The sequence below is a fragment of the Talaromyces marneffei genome, chromosome 4 (assembly GCF_009556855.1).
Source record: "Talaromyces marneffei chromosome 4, complete sequence".
Lineage (NCBI taxonomy): Eukaryota > Fungi > Ascomycota > Eurotiomycetes > Eurotiales > Trichocomaceae > Talaromyces > Talaromyces marneffei.
Window position 1 is genome coordinate 3,161,278 of NC_072351.1, and position 22,080 is coordinate 3,183,357.

General features: G+C 47.1%; 9 protein-coding genes across 9 annotated transcripts; 6 read left to right on the plus strand and 3 right to left on the minus strand.

Annotated features, from left to right (window-relative positions):
- Positions 1-1,092: 1,092 nt before the first annotated feature.
- On the plus strand, positions 1,093-3,655 carry EYB26_006175 (uncharacterized protein; the record flags this gene model as incomplete). The annotated part of the gene is made up of 2 exons (XM_054265451.1): positions 1,093-2,228; positions 2,305-3,655. 2 exons carry the CDS (start codon positions 1,093-1,095, stop codon positions 3,653-3,655), a joined length of 2,487 nt encoding a protein of 828 aa, XP_054121426.1.
- Positions 3,656-3,698: 43 nt separating this feature from the next.
- On the plus strand, positions 3,699-4,946 carry EYB26_006176 (uncharacterized protein; the record flags this gene model as incomplete). The annotated part of the gene is made up of 1 exon (XM_054265452.1): positions 3,699-4,946. The coding sequence occupies one exon, from the start codon at positions 3,699-3,701 to the stop codon at positions 4,944-4,946; it is 1,248 nt and encodes a 415-aa protein (XP_054121427.1).
- A 359-nt stretch (positions 4,947-5,305) lies between these two features.
- EYB26_006177 (uncharacterized protein) lies at positions 5,306-6,082 on the plus strand (the record flags this gene model as incomplete). Its single annotated transcript, XM_054265453.1, has 1 exon — positions 5,306-6,082. One exon carries the CDS (start codon positions 5,306-5,308, stop codon positions 6,080-6,082), a length of 777 nt encoding a protein of 258 aa, XP_054121428.1.
- A 1,509-nt stretch (positions 6,083-7,591) lies between these two features.
- Positions 7,592-9,838, minus strand: EYB26_006178 (uncharacterized protein; the record flags this gene model as incomplete). The annotated part of the gene is made up of 2 exons (XM_054265454.1): positions 7,592-9,566; positions 9,633-9,838. The coding sequence occupies 2 exons, from the start codon at positions 9,836-9,838 to the stop codon at positions 7,592-7,594; spliced, it is 2,181 nt and encodes a 726-aa protein (XP_054121429.1).
- A 648-nt stretch (positions 9,839-10,486) lies between these two features.
- On the plus strand, positions 10,487-11,415 carry EYB26_006179 (uncharacterized protein; the record flags this gene model as incomplete). The annotated part of the gene is made up of 3 exons (XM_054265455.1): positions 10,487-11,052; positions 11,115-11,280; positions 11,344-11,415. 3 exons carry the CDS (start codon positions 10,487-10,489, stop codon positions 11,413-11,415), a joined length of 804 nt encoding a protein of 267 aa, XP_054121430.1.
- Positions 11,416-11,942: 527 nt separating this feature from the next.
- On the minus strand, positions 11,943-14,517 carry EYB26_006180 (uncharacterized protein; the record flags this gene model as incomplete). The annotated part of the gene is made up of 3 exons (XM_054265456.1): positions 11,943-12,132; positions 12,183-14,288; positions 14,492-14,517. 3 exons carry the CDS (start codon positions 14,515-14,517, stop codon positions 11,943-11,945), a joined length of 2,322 nt encoding a protein of 773 aa, XP_054121431.1.
- Positions 14,518-16,748: 2,231 nt separating this feature from the next.
- EYB26_006181 (uncharacterized protein) lies at positions 16,749-17,614 on the plus strand (the record flags this gene model as incomplete). Its single annotated transcript, XM_054265457.1, has 3 exons — positions 16,749-16,880; positions 16,944-17,066; positions 17,135-17,614. The coding sequence occupies 3 exons, from the start codon at positions 16,749-16,751 to the stop codon at positions 17,612-17,614; spliced, it is 735 nt and encodes a 244-aa protein (XP_054121432.1).
- Positions 17,615-18,025: 411 nt separating this feature from the next.
- EYB26_006182 (uncharacterized protein) lies at positions 18,026-19,337 on the minus strand (the record flags this gene model as incomplete). The annotated part of the gene is made up of 2 exons (XM_054265458.1): positions 18,026-18,606; positions 18,653-19,337. 2 exons carry the CDS (start codon positions 19,335-19,337, stop codon positions 18,026-18,028), a joined length of 1,266 nt encoding a protein of 421 aa, XP_054121433.1.
- Positions 19,338-21,278: 1,941 nt separating this feature from the next.
- EYB26_006183 (uncharacterized protein) lies at positions 21,279-22,056 on the plus strand (the record flags this gene model as incomplete). The annotated part of the gene is made up of 3 exons (XM_054265459.1): positions 21,279-21,293; positions 21,454-21,730; positions 21,812-22,056. The coding sequence occupies 3 exons, from the start codon at positions 21,279-21,281 to the stop codon at positions 22,054-22,056; spliced, it is 537 nt and encodes a 178-aa protein (XP_054121434.1).
- Between the last annotated feature and the right edge of the window lie 24 nt (positions 22,057-22,080).

The window sequence follows — 22,080 nt, forward strand, 5'->3', positions numbered from 1 at the left end:
AGTAAAGTCTGTCAATCACCCATGGCGAACCGTAGGCGAATGGTAGAGTAACATCACGTGAACTTTCCTCTGTCCTTCTACTTCTCAATGGAGGCCTGGCGATCTCCTACTACTCTGTAGGAAGCCCTCGTAGGCTAGAAAACATGTCCCGTATTGATATGACTACGTATCACTACGTATTAACATTAACCTATCCTAAGGGCCGGAAATACTCTAGAAAGCCTCACTCGTACTACGGAACACGAAATTTAGTGGGGACTCACTAAGTTAGTGGGAAGTCAAAATGATCCATTCATAGGACGGAGCGGGACCAATCAATAATCGCCGTCGGAAGACGTCGCTTGACAGTCCATTTCATTTCTCTCATGAGGTAGGTAGGTATGCACAACATAAGTTGATATCCAGTCCGAATAGCTTCACCGAGCACCGGAGCACCGATCACCAAGGATGAGTATAAGAAGAGGTTCCTTGAAGGGTTCAGGCTTCTTTTTTCTTCTTCTTTGAATTCTCTTTGTTTATTTATAGCTCTTGCTAAGTTAGCTCTTATCTATGCGGCTTAACAAAATTTGTATTTCACTCGCATTACTCCGTACATTCGTGCACATATATTCTTGTTAAAGTCCTTCTATCCAGTTATTTTAGTCAATAAGATTTTTCTACTAACTAGTTATCTACTCCGTATTACATAGTAATGTATGTACTGTGTAGTAGTAGGTAGAAAGTTTTTAGCTTTAGCTAACGTTAGCTTATAATCCAACTATGTACGTAGTAAGTTAGTTAACTTGACTAGCTAGGTAACTAACTGACTATGGGTTAGCTCAGGCGATGTTACGGCTATAACTATATAGGTCTGGAGCAAATAACTATATAGGTCTGGAGCAAATAACTATCCTGCTGGTATCCATCTTCAACGGCAGTACCCTACCGGCATTTGACGAAACTATACTGAAGGTGAGAGAGAGGCAAAGTGACCTGTTTCGACTGTCATTTCGAAAATTCGACTGTCATTACAACAGCCGGTTCGACGACCAGCTGGGGATGGCGGACGCGATGGTGGAGGAGCCGGCAACAACGCGCTCGGGACGCGTCGTAATGCCCTCAACAAGGGCCCGAGAGGCCTCGGGTAGCGACAATATCAGCGCCGTTAGAACGTCCAAGAAATCAATGACCCAAGTGGAATTAACAGCGGTAAAGAAAGCCGCTGGCCTTATTGAGGAGAAACAGAGCGGAAAAGATGGAAACAGGGACATGCTTAAAAAGATAGGCCAGTACCTAGAAAGCACCTACCAAGAGGTTAAAGGACTGAAAGAAGCCCTTATCAAACAAGAGATGATGATCAAGGAACAGTCTGAAATGATCCGGGAACAGAGCAATACAATTCAAGCGCTGCAGACCCAAGTAGAAGCAATCCGAAGCCAAGCTACAGAAGATTACAAGCAACTCCAGGAACAGCTAGACACTGTCGCAAGTACTCCGGCTATGACAACATACGCGGCTGTAGTTGATAGACAGCCCAGTCATCAACAGGATACACAGCTAGTACCCCTAGCCCGTCCTACATTAGTTAATACGCTATTCTGCACAATCGACACGTCCCGGGTCGGAGAACAAGACAAAGCGAAGACCCAGATAGCCAATATAAGACAACAGATCGAAAAAGAGATGCGTGGGAATGAGGAAACAGAAAACTGGCGGTGTGCAGCAATGATCAAGGACCCAAAAACTGCAGACCGGATCAAGGTGGTTTGCAGACATGAAGACGAGATGCAGCAGATCAAAGAAGCCGCCCAAAAGATTGAGATACCAGGAATAAGAATCCTACGAAACCAGCTATATCCGGTCAAAATCGACAATGCTAACCGGACAGCAGTATTAGATGCAGATGGAAATATCTTATCAGGGACAGCCGAAATCCTGGGGAAAGAAAATAACGTCAGCATTGCTAAGATCTCTTGGCTTAGCAAAAAAGACTCCAACAAAGCATATGGATCTATGGTAATATACGTTACCAAAGCGACGGAAGCCAGACGTCTGATAGAAGGCAACTATTTTGATATAGCAGGAGAATCCGCATATACTCGGGTCTTTGAACCACAAACAGGACCTGCTCAATGTTATAACTGCCAAGAGATGGGGCATAAGGCCTTTTCCTGCAAGAAGGCTCAAACCTGCGCTAGATGTGCAAATAAGGGACATCATCACAGCACCTGCCAGGATACAATTCTAAAGTGTGTTCCCTGTGGAGGGCCTCATGAGTCATTCAGCAAAAACTGTCGAATACGCCTTATACAGTCTCATGCATAGATCATTTCGCGTACTACAACTCAATGTGGGCAAAAGAGATATGATACAACAAAGCTTAATGAACGATAACGAAATTAGAGATTATGGAGCGATAGCAATATCCGAGCCATACGCGCGGATGATTGAGAAGACAATGATAACAAGCCCAATGGGACACAGCTACTGGACTAAGATGACACCCACGGAGAGACATGAAGGAAGATGGCCAATCCGGAGCATGCTATGGGTTCGGAGCGACATTGAGGCAGAACAGATCCCAGTAAAATCCTCAGATCTGACAGCTGCGATACTACAATTTCCAGATAGGGCAGTACTGGTGGCCTCAGTCTATGTGGAGGGGAACAATGAGGAAGCACTAATATCTACAACTAGGCTACTACATAGCCTAGTGGTAGACATACGGGGAAGAGATGGAAAACGGATGGATGTTCTAATTATGGGAGACTTCAATCGGCATGACCAACTCTGGGGCGGAGACCAAATATCTCCAGTAAGACAGGGGGAGGCTGATGCTTTAGTTGACTATATGACCGAACACTCACTCCACAGCCTTCTACCAAGAGGCACAAAGACATGGCATTCAGGGGATACAGAAACAACAATCGACTTAGTCTTAGCATCGACGGAGCTAGCAGAAGAGATGGTTAAATGTGGCATACACTATACAAACCATGGATCAGACCACCAAGCTATTGAAACAGAGTTTGATATATCAGTCCCGGATCGACCTACCACTGAGAGATTGCTCTGGAAGAACGCGCCTTGGACAGAAATTAGAGCTAGAGTCACTACCAGCTTACAAGGGGTTCCCCTGGACGGCTCAGTCCAGCTGCAGACGGATCGCCTGATGATAGCGGTCACAGAAGCAGTCTCAAAACTTACACCAAAGGCAAAACCCTCACCATACGCGAAACGATGGTGGACGACAGATCTAACGCAGCTTCGCCGTATATACACATACTGGAGAAATCAGGCTAGATCGCGGCGTAGAGCAGGATGTATAATCCATGAGCTCGAACAACAAGCACATAAAGCGGCAAAAGAATATCATGATGCAATCCGGAAACAGAAGAAGATACACTGGGAAGATTTCCTTGCTAATGATGCAAATATATGGCAGGCAACTAAATATCTAAAACCTAATAGCAGCTCATTCAGCGACAAAATACCACCATTGGTAAAGGCAGATGGATCTACTACCAAAGATAAAGGAGAGCAGATGAAAGAGTTGCTTGCTACATTTTTCCCACCATTACCGACGAGAATAGAAGATGAGGGAACTCGGCCACAAAGAGAGCCGATACACATGCCTGATCTCACTATGGAGGAGATTGAACGAAAAAGTCTTTGAAGCTAAGCCATGGAAAGCACCCGGAGAGGATGGCCTCCCAGCAATGGTATGGAGGCAGCTCTGGCCAGTGGTCAAAGAAAGAGTATTCCGTATCTTTCAGATATCACTTCAAGATAGCGATCTCCCTTCCCAATGGAGAAATGCTAAGATTATACCGCTAAAGAAGCCGGCCAAGAAAAATTACGCGCTGGCTAAAGCATGGAGACCAATATCATTGCTCTCCACGTTGGGTAAAATACTGGAAGCGGTCGTCGCGGAAAGGATATCATACGCTGTCGAAGAGTTCGGCCTGCTGCCTATAAACCACTTTGGAGCAAGGAAGAGGCGCTCGGCAGAACAGGCACTTCTATTATTGCAAGAAGAGATCTATAAGGCCTGGAGAAATAGGAAGGTACTAAGCCTGGTCAGTTTTGATGTCCAAGGGGCATATAATGGAGTCTTCAAAGAGAGACTGCTGCAGAGACTCAAGGCAAGAGGAATACCTGACCAAATAGTTCGATGGATTGATGCTTTCTGCTCAAGACGCACAGCAAACATCCTGGTTAATGGATCTACAAGCGAACAACGGGAGCTACCACAGGCAGGCTTACCACAAGGATCACCACTGTCCCCAATACTATTCCTGTTCTTCAATGCGGATTTAGTACAACACAGGATAAGTGCCTCCGGAGGAGCAATTGCATTTGTGGATGACTATACGGCATGGGTATCAGGCCCATCAGCAGAAGTAAACCGGGCTAGCATACAAGCCATAATCGACAGAGCCTTGGATTGGGAAAGACGAAGCGGGGCAACATTTGAATGTGATAAAACGGCCATAGTTCACTTCACCCGGACGGCAAGCCGTTCAAGCAGCATACCATTCTTGATTAAAGGCGAAATAGTCGAACCAAAGGAAAGTGCAAAGATTTTAGGAATAGTGATGGATTCCCAGCTACGGTTCAAGGAACACATTGCCAATGCTGCTACCAAAGGACTCACGGCAGCCATGGCGCTGAGAAGGCTAAAGATGACTTCCCCACGGTCAGCAAGACAACTATTTAGAGCTACAGTAGCTCCAGTGACAGACTACGCTTCTAGTGTCTGGATGCATGCCTGTGGAGCAAGGGGAACACAATATTTAAACAGAATACAGAAACATGGAGCTATTGCAGTAACGGGGGCCTTTCGGACAGTAGCAACTGCTGTGGCTGAGGCAGAAGCAGGCATCCAGCCGTTCCACAATCGACATATGGAGAAAGCTATAAAACTACACATCGACATCCAAACACTACCTGAATCAAACCCCTAGTCAAACTAAGGACTATCACAACCCAGAGGTTCAGGTCTCCGCTACAGAGGATAGCTCGAGCCCTAGAGACAACAACAACAACCGAGCGGATAGAAACTATCCAAGCATTCACAATATCACCATGGACAGCGCGTATACAAACGATACACGAAAAAGACGGGGAACAGACCATTCAAATTGCTAAGAAGGCAATTGGTATCCTAATTGCCACAAGTGCATCTGCTAGATCCGGAATAGTGGGTATAGGAGGCCATATAAGAGACACCCAGGCAGACAATAATGGAACCGACATATCCAGCTTCTCGATCACCCTGGGCAAAAGGACAGAGCAGAATCCTTATACAGCAGAACTAGAAGCGATGGCGGTCGCCCTAGAACGAGTCCCTCCTGGGGCATGCTGTAGATGGATATCTATCCTTAGCAGTAATAGATCCGCAGTGGCAGCAATCAGCCAACCCCGCCAGCAATCTGGTCAAGAAACCATCCAGCGGATATATAAGCAGATTGAGACCTTATACCGGCGAGGAAACGCAGTAAATGCAATCTGGATACCAGCACATGCAGATATCAACTTGAAACAACGAGCAAAAGCTGAAGCACAGAAAGCGACAGGAACAGAGCATCTGCCGGAGAAACAACCATCCCAAGCTAGATCAACTGCTATCAGGCTCGCCCTTGCGGAACGGCAGCTAGAATGGACTCTCCCAGAGAATGTTGGTAAATACTCAAAGGCTGTAGATGCAGCTCTTCCAGGAAAACATACAAGGAGCTTGTACGACAGATTGAACCGGAAAGAGGCAAAAATCCTGGCCCAGCTTCGGACAGGAATGACAGGGCTCAACAGCTACTTGAATAGGATAGGCGCAGCAGACTCCGATCTCTGCGCATGTGGACAAGCAAGTGAGACAGTGGAACATTTCCTATTCCGCTGCACAAAATGGACAGCGATGAGAGAAGGCATGAACCAATGCACAGAGTCGAGACGAGGTAACCTGTCCTTCTTCCTAGGCGGAAAATCACGCTCCGACCCGGATCGATGGCAACCAGACATGAAGGCCGTCCAGGCAGTAATCAAGTACGCAATTGCAACAGGAAGATTAGAACAGGAACCCGAAGCCGGACCTCCATCAACATAGGGGAAAGGAAGTAATCTATCCCTTCCCAGGTAGATACTGCTGCGGCCGCCGAAGATAGGACACCGCACACTTGGAGAAGATAACCTTTAAGACCATCTACTAGCCAACACCTTTAACAAGGGAAATTCCCCACCCTAAAAAACACCAACCGGAGAACCCGAACACCAAGCTGACACGGTACGAGAACAAATTATGGGCTATCACGAGTTTACGTCGGATCTGTGGGAAATGGATTATGTAATTAATACGCTAGTGCCCTATAGGCTTAGTGCCTCCGGGCGTAATAAACATCTATCTATCTATCTAACTATCCTGCTGCCTATGACAGACAGCCTACACTCGAATTAATGACAAATTTTGTATCTTACAAATTTGGCATTGCAACACATTGAGAACGGAGAGCAGCGATTCGTCGATGCCTCTCACTGCCAGTGAAATAGATGATTATTATGTAACTTGATTTGTTTTTGCACACCGCTTCACTCACCAGCTTCTTAATAAGGCTTATTTATGTTGCTCGACTAGTTTAATAGTTAGAATGTCTGAAAATGGCCGAACTTTTGAGGCTCAGATTGCACGAGTCCCAGCCCCATAACTTACTTCACTGGCGTCCCTTGTGGAAAGACATCTTCTGGTGGTGAGAGACATTAACTACGTACTAGTTACTTAGCTACAGAGGTCGTTAACCAACTTAGATTCTTGTGATTTTACTTCTACTTCATGCTGCCCCAAGCACAACCACAGCTTCTTGTATGCCGAGAATGCCGCACTCTCTCCTGCACATCACATCCCGGGACGAGATTATCACATTCGTCCTTTACTCTCCTCGACAGGTTCCGGATGAGGGGGGATGCCTACGATCCCGTTTGATCTCGGCAACGATCCCGTTTAGCATCAGTAATGATACCGTTCGGTGCCGACAAGAGTCTGATACCGGTATCGGTACACCAAATGGGAGTGTTGCCGACGCCAAACGGGAACGCATGCTGACATTGTATTGATTGTAACTAGTTAATCCACCGATCTGAAACATTGAATACGGGTTGGCGGCGTAAGCACTATAGTGTTGGGGTCGGCACGAGTTGGCTCAGGGGAATTCAACTCAACATGTTGATTAGTTAATTGAAAGGAGTGCCCCGTTAACTAACTAACTAGTTAAGTAACTAATTTGACATCGGATCCTCTATACCCGTGCCAACCCGCACCACCCCCCTCCATTTATCACTTTGAGTTGAGAATACTTTTTACAGTTACAACGTTGCCAAAGCCAATACTCGGAAGCAATCTGGAAGGTGCTTTTCTACCATCATCGTTAGCCCTGGAGACCGTAAAGGATCCATAGTTACCTAAACTGGTTGCTGGTATGAAATTGCCGGATTCCGTATCCATCTATAAAAAGAAAATACCCCAACGTTCAAAAATGTTTTCATTACATGACGGTTCATCTTCAACATAGTTCTATATGTACACTTTTTCAATGTCTATCGAGTCTAACTTTTGATCGTCATCTTACCTCCCACTGCCAAAATCTGGCTTGTATTCCTTCACCCCGCCCAACTTCATCAATTCCCTCAACGCCATCGTCGCATATTGGCTTGATCCCAATTGGAACTTCAACACAACCGCAATCTTTGCATCGGCAGTCTGCGTCGAGTCATCCGCCACTTCGTCCTTTTTCGTCTTATCCATCCCCCTCAATCTATCCAAATCCGTACCCACAAACTGCTCATCATCATCCGTATAAGCCCTGACGTCAAACGAGTACTCAGGGCCAGGTCTGCTAAGTAACTTGCGATAGCTACCACTCAGACTAACATCCTTCCATTTACGACGCATATCGAACGGATCCAGTCCGCCGCCACGCTCACTAGCCATTAGCGTCTTGTAGAATTCCGTCATCTGGTTTGCGGGGTACACGACATCATAGCCTGGAAGAGGGAGCACGATGTCGAAGATTGTGTATTTCCCGCTTGCGGCTTCTTCGGCTGTAAGTGGGCGGGCACGGATGAAGACGTCGTCGACGGCGTGAGATCGATCCTGCGCTTGGGCTACGACGACAACTTCTCCGTCGGCGTCGACCGCAACGTCATCCGCTGCAGTAGCCTGCGATTTTTCCTGGTTGGTGATGATCAGATCGCCCTCGACAACCTTGTCGCCGTACAGACGCCAGCGTTCGCCGGCAGCAAGGTTCCAGATGAGTGACTGATACGCATGTACGTACATCAACCTCAAATTACGTGGAATAGATTGCAAAGCCCCAAAATAATCGTTATTACCGCGCCCAAGAAAACGAATAATACTCGACTCCGCCGAGAATTTCCTCGGCATTTTGTCAAGTGCATTGTTGACATTGTTGGTTGTGCGGAAGATATGGATTGCTTCCGCTCGAGCTTTGTCGTCTGATGAAATCAATGGTCCTTCGTTGTCGCCGTCTGTGTTTTGTGCTGCTGCCAGAGTTTGCGGCGAGAAGTGCAATAGGAGATCCACAGCTCCCTTGAAATCACCCTGAAGCATCTTGATGCCTATCTCGTGCGTCCCGATTGCGAAGGTGCCGAATCTCTGCATACCATAATAATTCAAGTAGCCGCGTTCTCGCAGGTTGTACATGGCTTGGCCAACAAGCTCTTTTGCTTCACTCACGGACACGGGTTTCGCCTGACCCGCGCTATCCAGGAATTGGCAATCTCGGAGAGTAATGACGAATTCGTTACCCTCCAAATCTCCAAGATCCATCCCATGTGTCTTGTATTCAAAATCACCCACGGCCGCGTTTCGAAGCGTTTTATTGATTCCAGCAAGACGTTCGGCCACAACTTTAAAAACGCAAGCTCTCTGCACAGTCACACCACGACGATCTTTCGTCCCGGCGAATTGAAAGCCCTTGCCATTCATCTTCAACGACCGCGCGAGAAAGGAAATAACTTCCATGGTATCTTTGTTCTCTTTGTAAATTGTAAAATGCAAAAACTGCCCACCTCGCTCTTCCCAACCCGATTTTGCGGGTCTTTGGGTCGGTTCGCCTCGAAAACCTCTAGCAGATTTCTGGTGTCTGTTCGGCGCTGCACTGACAATCATCATATTCGCTGCATCTGTCCTCGATTCCAACATAGAATTGAAAATACGTCGTAGCGTCATGTGCATCTTAGTTCGCACATCTTTTTCTTCAACTACACCAGCTTCAACCTGGCCGAATTTTTTGGGTGGCTCCTTCGGTGAAGCAAGGACGCGCGCATGTAAATCGATGATTTTTGCAGCGGCGGCCGCACCGAACAATTCGTCGAGTTGTGTGCGATCTTCGTCCGACAGTGTAAATTCAGGCTTTGTTACAGTGGTGTCCTTGGTTATAGGCGTGGCTATTTCCTCGGGTTTCTTTTCAGGCGCATCTTTCTCGGGTCGCGATTGAAGTGACGCGGGCACCTTCAGGTTCTGCAAATGAAGCACCTCGCCAGACGGGAGAATCTCGTTCACCAAAAAGTCCGTGTATCTGTTACAGAATCAACCATAGTCAGTACACTAACCAACAACACAAACCCAGCGGGAATAGACGCACCGTTTCTTAAGCACACCCTCGAATCCAGGAATATCTGCACTGACAAACTCTGTAATCCCAACATCGACTTCCTTCGTAGCTTGGGTGTTTGGCGTGCTTGAGCTATCGACGGGAACTTCGGCGACGACGGTGTCATTGTCCTCGCTTTGGACATTGTCGACTTTCAGCCGCTTGCGCGGAGATTCGACTATTTCCTCTCTTTCCATTTTGACAGCAATCACCTACAGAGCGGGGGGATTGGAGAGGTTGAAAGTAAGACTGAGATTGTTTGAGCTTTGCAGAAAATTCCGCGGGGAGATCGTGATTGGTTTGAGGGTGTCCCGCTGCATTCTGGAAATGGGTTAGCGTTGTTTAGCTGTATGAATGCGAGAGACGTCAACCTCTTCGTGCGCAATTGAATACCTGATACGTTTTTATTTAAAATATGTGGACTGGTCCTAAATGAACGGAATCTCGAAATCCTGCTTTGCGATTCTGCTACAAATTGTGTCGCGACGCCATGGGAATGAGACCTTTTGTTTTGCACGGTATATATTTTGAATTTAGCCCTAATTCGCCCTCAGATATACACCACTTGGACACCCGGGCACTCTACAAACATAACACGTATCAAACAATTTAGACAAAGCTTCGAACAAGACTCGTCTGGTGGAATAACTCAGATGATGAGCTGTTTGCCTTTGATCTCACATCCTAGAATGAGCCTTTCTCGTCGTCACCCCTCTCATCTCTTCGACATCAGGAATCATGACCTGATCAATCCTCCTCAACACTGTCCAAAGTCTCCTAGACATCGCCAGAATCCAGACAAACCCTCAAAAAGACAACGAGGATAGAGACAGGCTCAAAGGAAAATGACACGCCCCAAACCCCTGCTCCCTCCCACCCCCGACCTCAAAACCCATTCCTCCCTTTCCATAGCCACCAACCTCCTGTTACGGTGTGAGCACTTCTTCCACTCCCTCGCCTTTTTGGAGCACACCAGCGCCGAAGATCCCACCAAAATCCTACAACAAATACGCTCTTTGTGCCGAGACTTCCATGAGACGTTATTCATAATCGACCAAACCCTCTACCGCCATCGTCTCGCACATACCAAAGCCAAACGACTTGGCCACACAGAAGGGGAGAAAGAGGAAGGTGAAGATGATGAAGGATATCGTGTGCTGTCCGAAGTAAACGAGCAGCTTACAGACTACGCATTTCTGGTGGGCAATGGGATTCATCCGTGGGATGCGCCCTATTCATTCCTTGAGCAGAAGTCAGCTTCTTCTTCCTCCTCCTCTACAACTGTATCGTCGACAACGGCGACGACGAAACCGTTAGTTCCGAACCAAGTGAAATTCCCACCAGCGCAATGGAAGAATCGTGAATCGCGCAAGACAACAACGCCGCTTGCTGGGTTTCCGCTTGTGGATCGGTCTGTCGGCAGGGATTGAGAGGGGATTCTCAACTCGATTTAGACTTGTTCATCATACATAGTTATGCCATACCTAGCGGTATCGGTGACTTTCTTGATGAAATCATTCTCGAAATAGGATGCCGTATAGTCGATGGTCGATGGTGTTGTGTTGTCATACCCTCATCACTTTACCAACTGAAGAACGACGAAAGACAGAGGAGAAAAATACAAAAGACAACCAACGATGTGAGTTAACATTACCGAAGACTACACTAGTTATCTAGATGACTCAACTAAGTCCATATGTAGTTATCTCAGATCGACCTTCAGAATACGAAAGATTTGGAATTAGGCGCATGGACACTTCAAAATTGGCAATAGACAGGAGCAGTTAAGCCAGTTTGCCTTCATCTCCAGTTTTACATATGATATGAATAGCGAATAGATAGTTGGATTGGGCAACAATTAAATTTCCTCATTTACTGTACACCCATCACATATTAAGTCTCACTCGTACAGCACATCTGGTCAACATGTCCAGAAGGAAGCATTTAACAAAACACAGGAACCGTTGAAGATACAAATTTTTAGCATTTGTATATGTGTAGTTGGGGAATCAAACTCATGTCTCTCTACCAGAGACAATGAATATGCAATTTCAACAAATGAAAACGACAATAAAAAATAAACTCGCTCATTGATGGTTGTACATCATTTCTGTACATATTGTAATAACAGGGGCATAATAAAGAGAAAGAAAAAGGGTATCCTGTAATCAAACAGAAATGTTTGCATGGTTGTATGTATGAGTGCCTCCGCTTATCAAAACAGTTTTAAGAAATATAGTATGATGAATGTTGGGTTCATGAAATAGAACAAGTCGACTGTATTGGTTTACGGCGACAAGTTCATCGGTATCGAAAAGATTTGCGCGCTAGCGGCGACGATGCTGGTTGCGATATTGCTGCTGCTAATGGGTCGCGTAGACGGCCGCCACGCATGGGCGTCGAGGAACAGTATACACATATGTACACTGGGGGAAGGTTGGATCGGTCAAGACCGACACATTTGGTGTGTAGCCAGTGACTGCATGATTCACTAAGAAAAAGTTAGTATCAGGCTTATTTGCTTCATGTCGAAAAACATACCACTGGATCATGAGGTGGCCGCCATTGTCTAATGACTTGCAGACACATCTCGTCCCGCTGCTGGGGTTGCTGTGCCTATCTGAACTCGGCGTTGCCAAGTCAAGATCGGTAAGCGTCGTAGGAGACGTCGAGTCACCAGATGTCAGGTCAAACACTGCACCTAAACCAGGAGGCGACGACTGTAAATGATGCATCGTTTGCGAACCAGACAGTCGTGCTTTCATAATATTATTACCCACAGCTCGTCCAATCGTATTCCGTCCTCGTCCTTTGAGAACCTGTCTCAAAGCATGTTGTGCATCGCCGGCATCTTCCTCTGGATCCGGGAGCGTGCTATCTGTAGAAGACGACTGACGGGTGAAATTGGCATTGGTGATCGTTGCAAACCGTTGAGGCGTGTTTGCCCACTCCGATGACATTATGGCTGATTGAGGTCGTGCTGGCCGAGACCCTGCCCACGGTGATCGACGTCCAGAGGAACTGCTCACAGTAGATGCAAAGGAGCTTTTCGAATTAGGCCGCGATATAGACCCAGTCCGGCTAACCTTGGGTCTTGTAAGAGCGGACGGGTATGCAAACGAGTTACGCGCGCTATGGAATGCAGGACTGTCTGAAAATTCTGCAGAATCAGTCTCACTTTCAGTAATCGACCCGTCTATGTCCATTTCAGATATAGGGTCTGTCAGACCAGTGAAACCTCCAGATGCTGCCTCTAGAGCGTCCTGGACTTCGGTCTTTGCCCTGCCGTCCTTGTCAATTTTCAGTATCAACGACTGAGACCGTGTCGGAACACAGGATGAGTTTGCTCGTGGCAATGACTGTCTCATGGATTTGACCGGAGATGAACGACCTTTAGATGGCGTCTTTTTGACGCCATTCGTCGATGCTAGGCTAGCAAACGATTGCTGGCTCTGTTGTCGGTTGTGGATAGTTGAGATAGCAGTTGTTGTTTTGCTTCTAGCTAAGCCAGGTCGAGTGCTTGGTGCAGCTCGCGGAGTAAAGTCGTCGTCTTCTTCGTCCTCTTCATCTGAAAAAGCGCCTGCCAGGGGCTCACGGACTGTTCTGCTTGCACGACGCTGTTTCTCTCTTTTAGCTTCTTCAGTTTGATGGTGATATGGCTGTCTTTTTGGTTTAGAAGCACTCATCGGCTGTGGCACGGTTTGTGGAGGACCGAATCGTCGCGCTGGCGAGCTCAGAAACAAGCTAGGATCTTCAGTTTTAGTCACTGGCACCCGAGGGGACGCTGAAAATGGAGTAGGGAATAGAGCAGCATCTACTGGAGCTGTCGGCCCAATACCAAAGTTCATATCCGTGCTAAAGTCAGGCAAGTCTAAAGATCCTTGTATAGTAGGAAGCGGAGGAACTTCAAGCGCCTGCAGTTGTGAGACGGCAGCAGATGTTGCCATGAAAGGACCGTCATTGGCAAAGGGATCCCCGGATACTTGTGACGAAAGATTTCCCACATCCTGGTCGAGAAATAGTTTTTGTTGTGGGAAAAACGGAGACGAAGTAGCATCGATGCTGGAGAACTGGAAAAAGTCGGGCGAATTTTGGAAATTGGCAAACAGATGTGGTGACGATGCAATTATCCGACTCGGTGTTTCCAGTTGTGTTTCCGTGACAGCAGACAGTTTTCTAGAAGTGCCAAAATACCCATCTCCAGGATCCAATGTTTTTCTACGTGATGTACTCGTCGGCGGCGGTGTCTGTATGGTAGCAGCTGAGCGGACCGAGTTGATTGTTCCTGGACCTTCTTCCCCAAACACAGCAGCAGCAGTAGGTTTCGTCGAGTGTCGTCGCTTGATCGTATCCGTATTCCCAGGTCCCTTTACCGTCACATTCGGCGAAAGACGTTGTCCGAACGAAGTATCAAAAGCCTGTTGTGGATGCTGCTGTTGTAGCCCATTTGGTGTTCCTCCGAAAACAAATCTCTGAGGGGTCTTGAGCAGCTCCGGACTAGACGCATACGGATCCGCCGTGTCCCATGTCACCCGAGGATCGTAAAAGCTCGACTCGAATTTTGGTGTTTGAAAAGAGGACTCGGCGAAAGCAGCGGAGGTCGGGGTTCTCGTCGGGGTTTGGGGCTCGCCATTGGAATAGCTGAAGCTAAAGGAAGTGATGGAATTCATTAGCTTCTTCATATTCAAAGGTCTCGTGATGATAGTCAGAGCATGAGAAATGTATGCGATTGCTGCAGATACAGCTAGCAGAATGGAGGTAATTGAAATTGGATAAAGTTCATGTCCTGAAGTAGGAGATTTGTTTTGTCGTCGTTCTTTGTCCGAAAATCGAGTTATCGATGCACATACCTATGAACCGGACGATCCCAACTCATATCCACAGAGATAACCCAGCAACCATAGACTCGTCACTCTAGTCTGTCCGATAATCGTCGGGGGGGGAGGAGGATGGCCTGATGGTCGCTGTGGAATGTTGAGGAAAGGCTTAAGTATCTAGGCCTGTCTGATCTTCCTCTCTGTGTACCTAAGGTGGTTGATAGGTGGAGAAAGGATGCTGCCGGCCGAGGCTCACACAGCCAAGCAATCAGAATAGGCAGCAGGGCGAGATACCGAGGCCGTAGTTAGAGCATGTCGGTTGTTTCTGATTTTCGAGATAATCGACGGTTTTTGTTTAACACAACCAGCAGGGCAAATCTGTCGAGGAAGGTACGTTGGCGGTTGTTCCTTGACTGACCAAAAGAGGGGACGACGGATGAATGAAGGAAGGGAGAGCAAGAATGTTCCTCCTTGCCGACGAACAGCGCTAGCTTCTGTGTACCACTTGATAAACACTGCAGGCACTGATTATTGATTATTGCAGCAACTATTAGAAAGGTAAAAAGTAGACAAATTCAAGTTGAAGATGAGTTGGTGTGGTAGAGGTAGAGGTAGCGGTAGGCGAGGAGAAAGAGGAAAGAACGGAAAGAAACGAAAAATGACTTGCAGAAGCGACTGTTTTCGTTTTTCTGTCTTGGGAAGATTATGAATTAATATGGATCTTGGATTTTATTTCTTGCGGATATTTCCAGGAATTTTTCTCTTTGGTCAATACCGTTTTGAGAGCTCCACTACTGCTCCAGTTATTATGTACAAGGATCCGCTCCTGGCTTTCAATTACTCGGCAGTAGCTATCTTTTCTCGACTGGCTCTGTGCTATGTGCTACAGACATAATAGATCTCGTTGTTCTCTACAGGTACTTCTGCTCAAGTCCCTTCCGCATTCTTCCCGAATCAGTCTGAGCTGTAGTCCCGACATGAAATGTACTACGTACTCCGTACGAGAGTACGCACCTCAGAGCCAGGCATCGAGCCTCGGACGGCACAATGTGATAAATCATGGTCCAGTTGCATCGAGACGATCCCATCGGAAATTGGGCTAGCACCAAGTGCGTGCTAGCTAGTCGTTCAAGATCGTGCTGTACAGTCAGCCACCGCCAGCTGAGGGGCTGCTTGGGTGCTTTAGGTTCTTTTTCGGGGTATCTCCAACCTATCGCCGTCGAATCACGGGGTCTCCGTATCTACTCTGTCGTTGTTTAATATTGGCACCGAAAGAGATCTAGGCAAGAGCCAGGGTCAGATTCAAGACAAGGATAGTCTTAGAATATTCACCGTGCTTGTCTTTCTCTTTGTGAATCAATCTCCTTTCTGTTGCATTATGGTAAATTAGGTGGTGTACTTTGCACCTAACTGACTACAGTAGTAGTAGATTATCTCTAGCCCTGCCCAGACCCGGCTTAAGTTACGGGTCCTTAGCTAGCCTCTTAGAGCTGAACGGAATAGAAGCAGCTACTCATCCATCCCGCATCGCATTATTCAAGGTTACCTTAAAAATGAATTAACTAGTTAACTATACGAATAACAACTTACGTAGTACAGTATAGGTAATAGCTGCTACTGACTCATCGCCTACATGCAGGTACACTGTACGTACAGGCGGGCGGTCTCGTGGTCCTCATTCCTGTTCCCTCCGCCTTATGGGTAAATTAATCCGATTGATTAACTATCATTTTCCCGCTAGCCAAATGTCTGACCGCCGTTGGCTGAATTAGATGTACCGATATGAATTGTCGAATTGGCCGGGGAGTACGAGTAGCCCCTTGCATGATTGCTTAGTTATGCTTAGCAGTTTGCTACTGTAACGTAACGCTGTCCTCTATCCTGGAAGTAGTTACCAACGAGTAGTTAGTTACTTACTACTTACGTGAAAGGAAGTAGATAAACAGGATGAGTGAGTCTCTGACGTCACTAAATTAATACCAATGGGGCTGGAGATGAGAATCAAGATTTGGCCGGGCTAGCAGGTACACTAGATGACAGAAAGATCAGATCTGGCCAGACACAAGTCACCACAGTCAAGATGAATGGATATCCCGCTCGACGGAGTAGTGATTTGTTGCATGTGAACGATGGATGAGAGTAACTGCGCCACAGTAAAGCCACAAGCCACATTACCCGCATGTGCCTTGTTGGGATTCTTTATTGATTTTCCATTTCGACTGTAACAACAACAGCAACAACAACACCGAATTGAGATACGATGTAGTGCAACAGCCACTTCTAATTAGAGATGATCCCTCATCCAACCACCACATCCAGAACCAACAAAAGAAAACGGCGAAAAGCTCCCAGAAACAACAAACCAAGAAGGAAAGCTCTGTACGTCCGAACTCCCAATCTCTCAGATAATGACCATGAAAAGGCGAGTTATCCCCCTCCTACCTATCTATTCTATTCAAACCTTTCCACTGACTTATTGGGTTAGACATGTACAAAATCCTCTCCCATGACAGAAGGGTACACCTTCGTACCCAAGGGTGATCCATACATAACCCGGCACTGCAAGTCGCGTACGAAAGACGAGGACATGGTAGTGTATATCGTTTACGTACGTCATCCCCACCTTCCAATATTCTTATAACCAATGCATATGCCTAACGATTTTCGGGCAAGCAGGACGCGAAACTTCGCAGACAACTCGGCATCCGCGTCCCCAGCCAAATACATACCGAAGTCCTCGAAAGCGCGAACGAAACAGCAGCCCACCGTGCATCAGCAACCCTCCTCCGCGATCGCCGGGATAATGTCAAATCCCGCGCATTACTCCTCGCCACCTTTCCAGCTATACCACCCCAGTGTCTTGAAAAGATCCTTCAACACGCTTTTTTAAAAGGCTCCGGAAGAGTAGGCAGAATATCGACCAGGACGGAAACAGAGAAAGCGACGCTGGCGGTGGAAGCGCATATTCGGCATGAGCATACGGAGTATGAGCGTTTAATGGAGGCAGAAGGCATGGAGAGGGAGGGAGCCAGGGGGAAAGTGTGGGAGAACGTGAAGAGGATTGGGGATCAGTGGGCTGGAAGGGTTGAGAAGACTCAAAACAATGAGGGAAGGACAGTGAAAGTGAAGGAAGTGGAGGTTATTGATTTGACTTGAATAATGAACGTTCAACGGAGTTTGGATACGGTTATGACACTGGATATGAACGACTGGGGCCGCACATGGGGCTGTCATTACGATCATTTACGAAGAACACATCGGATGATATGGTACGTTTCCTTACTCTCAGATATAGCCAGAGACCTAAGCTAAGTTCTTCTAGCAATACTCTCGAAGATTGACTATTGCATGCGTCAAATTGACAAAAACATGTACATTACCAACGAACGACGACCGCGATGGTTAAAAATATTACAATACCATATTAATACAACGAAATGAACCCCCAGAAGAAGACAAAGAAAACAAAGCTGGGAAGAACTCGAAACATCAGGGTAGCCAGCTACCTCCGTATTACTGTCGTACATAGTCATCATACACACAGACCTGCAGCCGACAGAAGTTGGATTACTTCTGGCGAATGCTGCCATTTACACCATGAGCCCGTCGTGAAGCTGACCGAGTTGCCCGAGGAATAATCTTGAAGGGCGTCTTTTCTTGCGCAAAATCCTCGGAGGCGACGTCTAATGGACCAGGTTCGGATTCGAGGACACGATCGATATCCTCGCCATTATTCTCGAGCCGTTCGCGCTCAACCTGCTTCTCAGCAGCGATGCGGGCACGCTCATACTTCATCTGCACTTCTCCCTCCCAGCGAGTTCCCATGAACCGATCCCAAAAGATGAAGAATGGTTGCGAGAAGTTGGTCTTGATTCCCCAGCTTTGATGGTGAATGTCGTGGTATGCCGAGTTGTTGGATGTGATGAGTTGAAGTGGGTCCCAGGGGAAGTGATAGCCGCAGTGGTCATCGACCGTCTTGATGGTGGACATTGTAAAGAACCACATTGCTTGACGGGATGTCAAGCCGGTAAGGAGGAAGGCCACGCCGGCTCCGGCAGTGTCTAGCAAGAATCCCTCCACGGGATGATTGTATAATGCACCAAAGGCATAAGGGACGTAAAGGCGATGGTGGCGGGAGTGGAATTTTACTAATAACGTTAGTACATTGACTTAGAATTGAGGTGGTGTACCCACCATAAAGCCAGCGATTGAGGTGCATCGCTCGGTGCCAAAAGTATTGCCAAGTATCCACGATCAGAATGGCAATAAAGAATTGCAGTCCCGGAATGAAATAATTGTATATGAAGCTTGCCAAAGTGAGCTCCCAGCCTGCAAATGCCGGAGCCACGGCTTCAAGTCCATTGTCCAGAGCCATGGTCTGCCAGAGGTTTGGATATATACCACCGGCCAGCGCAGCAGACAAAATAGGAAAGCCAGACAAACTCTTCGACAGCCCAACAGAATCAATACCCACCAAGCCCAACAACCCGGGCACCAGTCTCTGCACCATCCGAATCCGTCTCGCCCAAACCGCTACATCATAAGCTTCCTTTCCCGTGCATTCCGGCGGATCAAAATACGAAACACTAAACCCAGCGATTGTCTGAATGACTTGCTGCAAAATGACATCTCTCACGACATCAGCGCGTGAGACATGGTTTCGCTTGAGTAGTTCGGCGGGAGTGTGGAGTCTGTATTGCGGGAAAAGGTCGTAAATATCGATGATGTGAAAGATCATAGAGACGCCCCAGTAAGCGACTATGGGGAGAATCAACGCGAGGATGTTATCGGGGATTGGTGAGATAAGCGGTCCCCTCGGGGTTAAGGTGTATGACGGGAGGGGAGGTAAGTCGTAGACAAGCGAGGAGTTGGACGCCATTTTCCAGGATTATTAAGAATATGTAGAGGTTGATTATAATTAATAGAATGAATCGATCGAGGACTGTCTCGAGTTACTGTTGTAGTCAGGGTCGAGGAGTCGGGTCGTCGCAACGGAAGAGTGGGAAAAGGCAGCCCGGAAGTGATGAGGATCAATTCGGTTGCTGCGTAGAAATGGAAGGAGCGACGGTCACTTGCCAGCGGCGTAGTGATAATAATTCAGGAGCGTGAGAGGTAAAGTAGGCAAGAAGATTAATAATTTGCCTCTGAATCCGAACTGCAAACGGTAGAGTGTTGTCGTCGCTCGCGTAAGGCCGGGGCGCCGATTCTCTCAAGACGATAAAACTCGTTGTAAGGATTATAAAGGAATGTCTGAAAAGGTAGAATTATTATGCGATCACGGTACAATCCACCGTGCTAGAAAACAGAGAGCTATACAAATGAAAGAGATGTCACAACGAAGAGTTGGTTTCGTGATCAAAATTGTTTCCGGGTTGGATGTTCTCTCCATCCGGCTTATCTAATCAGCCCCTGAAGAGGTAAAGCTCGGCTCCAGTGACAATGCCCAGCCAATCAAAGTACAGACGGAGTGGCGACACCCGGGCCGAGTATCCCGGAACAACATGATGGGATGGGACTGCATCACAGAAGAAATCATGAGACAATTGAACCATTATGAGAACCATATCAATGTGATTTCAGATGTACAATGCATGGTATGGATGAGCTACGACTGCTTAACCATCTGAATTATGCCTCGCAACTCCTCTTTATGCCATGAAATGCCCGTAAGCGCATACTGCACACCACACCGTACAACTCATCTGCGTGCGCTCTCTAGACTTTTTCGATCCATATTCAAAAGATCGTCAATCGCCTTTTCCATCATGCGCAACTAACGACGTAAAAGGACCCGGCGCAGACTAGTCTGATCCTCGGCGTCTAAGCTGAGCATCTCAACTTGAATTACTGTCGGACGGACGCTGAACCTGTCCACAGTTGGTGCTTCATCAGGTGAGTATCTTGAACTGCTACTATCTAAAACGGTATTGTCTTCCAGCTTCTCTTTCGCCGCGATGTGGTACCAAAAGAGAATCTTGGAGAGTATCGACGGAGACAACAAAAGCAAATGCGGACACAATGCACTGGAACACCTTGCAAGTTGGTCCGCACATGGGCCAGTCTCCTTCGCCAGGACTGTCGCCGTGTTTGCGTGACTCGCTGTAGGAGCATGTTAGATTGATCTGGGTACATTGGTCATAGGCTGGATGCTTCTTGTCGCAGCGCACTTTGGCTGTCGAGCATGGATCACATGCTGTAGGCAAGCGGAGGTTTCGGCCTGCTTCAATCATGGTTTTATATCCAGCGGTTTGTTATTTGGGGTTGGTGTCGAATTGGTTATGGCAACATTGACCGGTCGTCTTACATGACTGAGAAATAGGAGTGCTAGTGAATATAAAGCTAGATGATTATTCCTCATAGTTTCCATGAGAGCTGATGTGTATGAGAGGCACTATGACAGATCGGGATAGTAAATACCTATCGAGTGTGTGGACAGTTGATTGACATAGGGGAGAACAGCGTTCACATAACACCAAGAGTATATATTTATACAATTAACCCATCATGGCGAGACAGAACAGCAACATAGAGATTATACAAGGAGTGTTGATTAATCGATACCCAGTAACCTAGCACAGGAAGCAAAAAACAGAAGAACAGAGCAAAATACCCTAGGCCAAATAAAGGATAGCGCCACTCCCCCACCTACCCCCTCGGCCAAAGAGAGGCGACAAAAACTTCACACGGTTGCCCCTCTACAACGGACACTTTCTTTTTCTCTCCTCCCCCATCAGAGTATCTCTGTTCCCTTGTCCATACTCCAGCCCTCTTCAGTTTTCTTCTTTTTTAAAACGAATAATCGCGTTTCCACTTCTTCAAAATGATTATCTACAAGGTATGTACTACTGTCTATCAATGCTATGTCTTAAAACGAGGTTTTTATTTTTTTTTCTCTTTGCGTCGAATTGGGCTTTCCCTTATCCCCGCCATCTACTACCAACGTCACCCCCTTTCATTCTTAGGAACAGCCAACTAACCTCGACTGTAATAAATAGGATATCATCACCGGTGATGAAATCATCTCCGACACCTTCAAGATCATCGAAGATGGCCCCGTCCTCTGGACCGCTGACTGCCGCAAATACCTGAAAGGCTCCGAGAACTTCGAGCTCGAGGGTGCCAACCCTTCCGCCGAAGGTGGTGATGACGAGGAAGGTGGTGAGGGTTCCCAGGTCATGGTCCACGACATCGAGGACCAGTTCCGTCTTGTCTGGCTCAAGACCGAGGAAGGAATGAAGCCTTCCAAGGATGCGTTCAAGTCGCACTTGAAATGTACATACCTCCCCCTTCGATCGCAAGTCTCAAAAAAAAAAAAAAAAAAAAAAAAAAAAAGGTACTAATGTAGTGGTATAGCCTATGTCAAAGCCGTCAACAACAAACTCAAGGAAAAGGGCGCTTCCGAAGAAACCATCAAGGAATTCCAGTCCGGTGCCGCCGCCGCCGTCAAGAAGATCCTTGGCAACTACGACAACTACGATATCCTCATGAACCAGTCTATGGACCCCAATGGTATGCACGTGCTCATTGATTTCCGTGAGGATGGTGTTACTCCTTATGCTACTGTTTGGAAGCATGGTCTTGAGGAGATGAAGGTGTAAATGAGAATTATTTTTTTTTCCAAT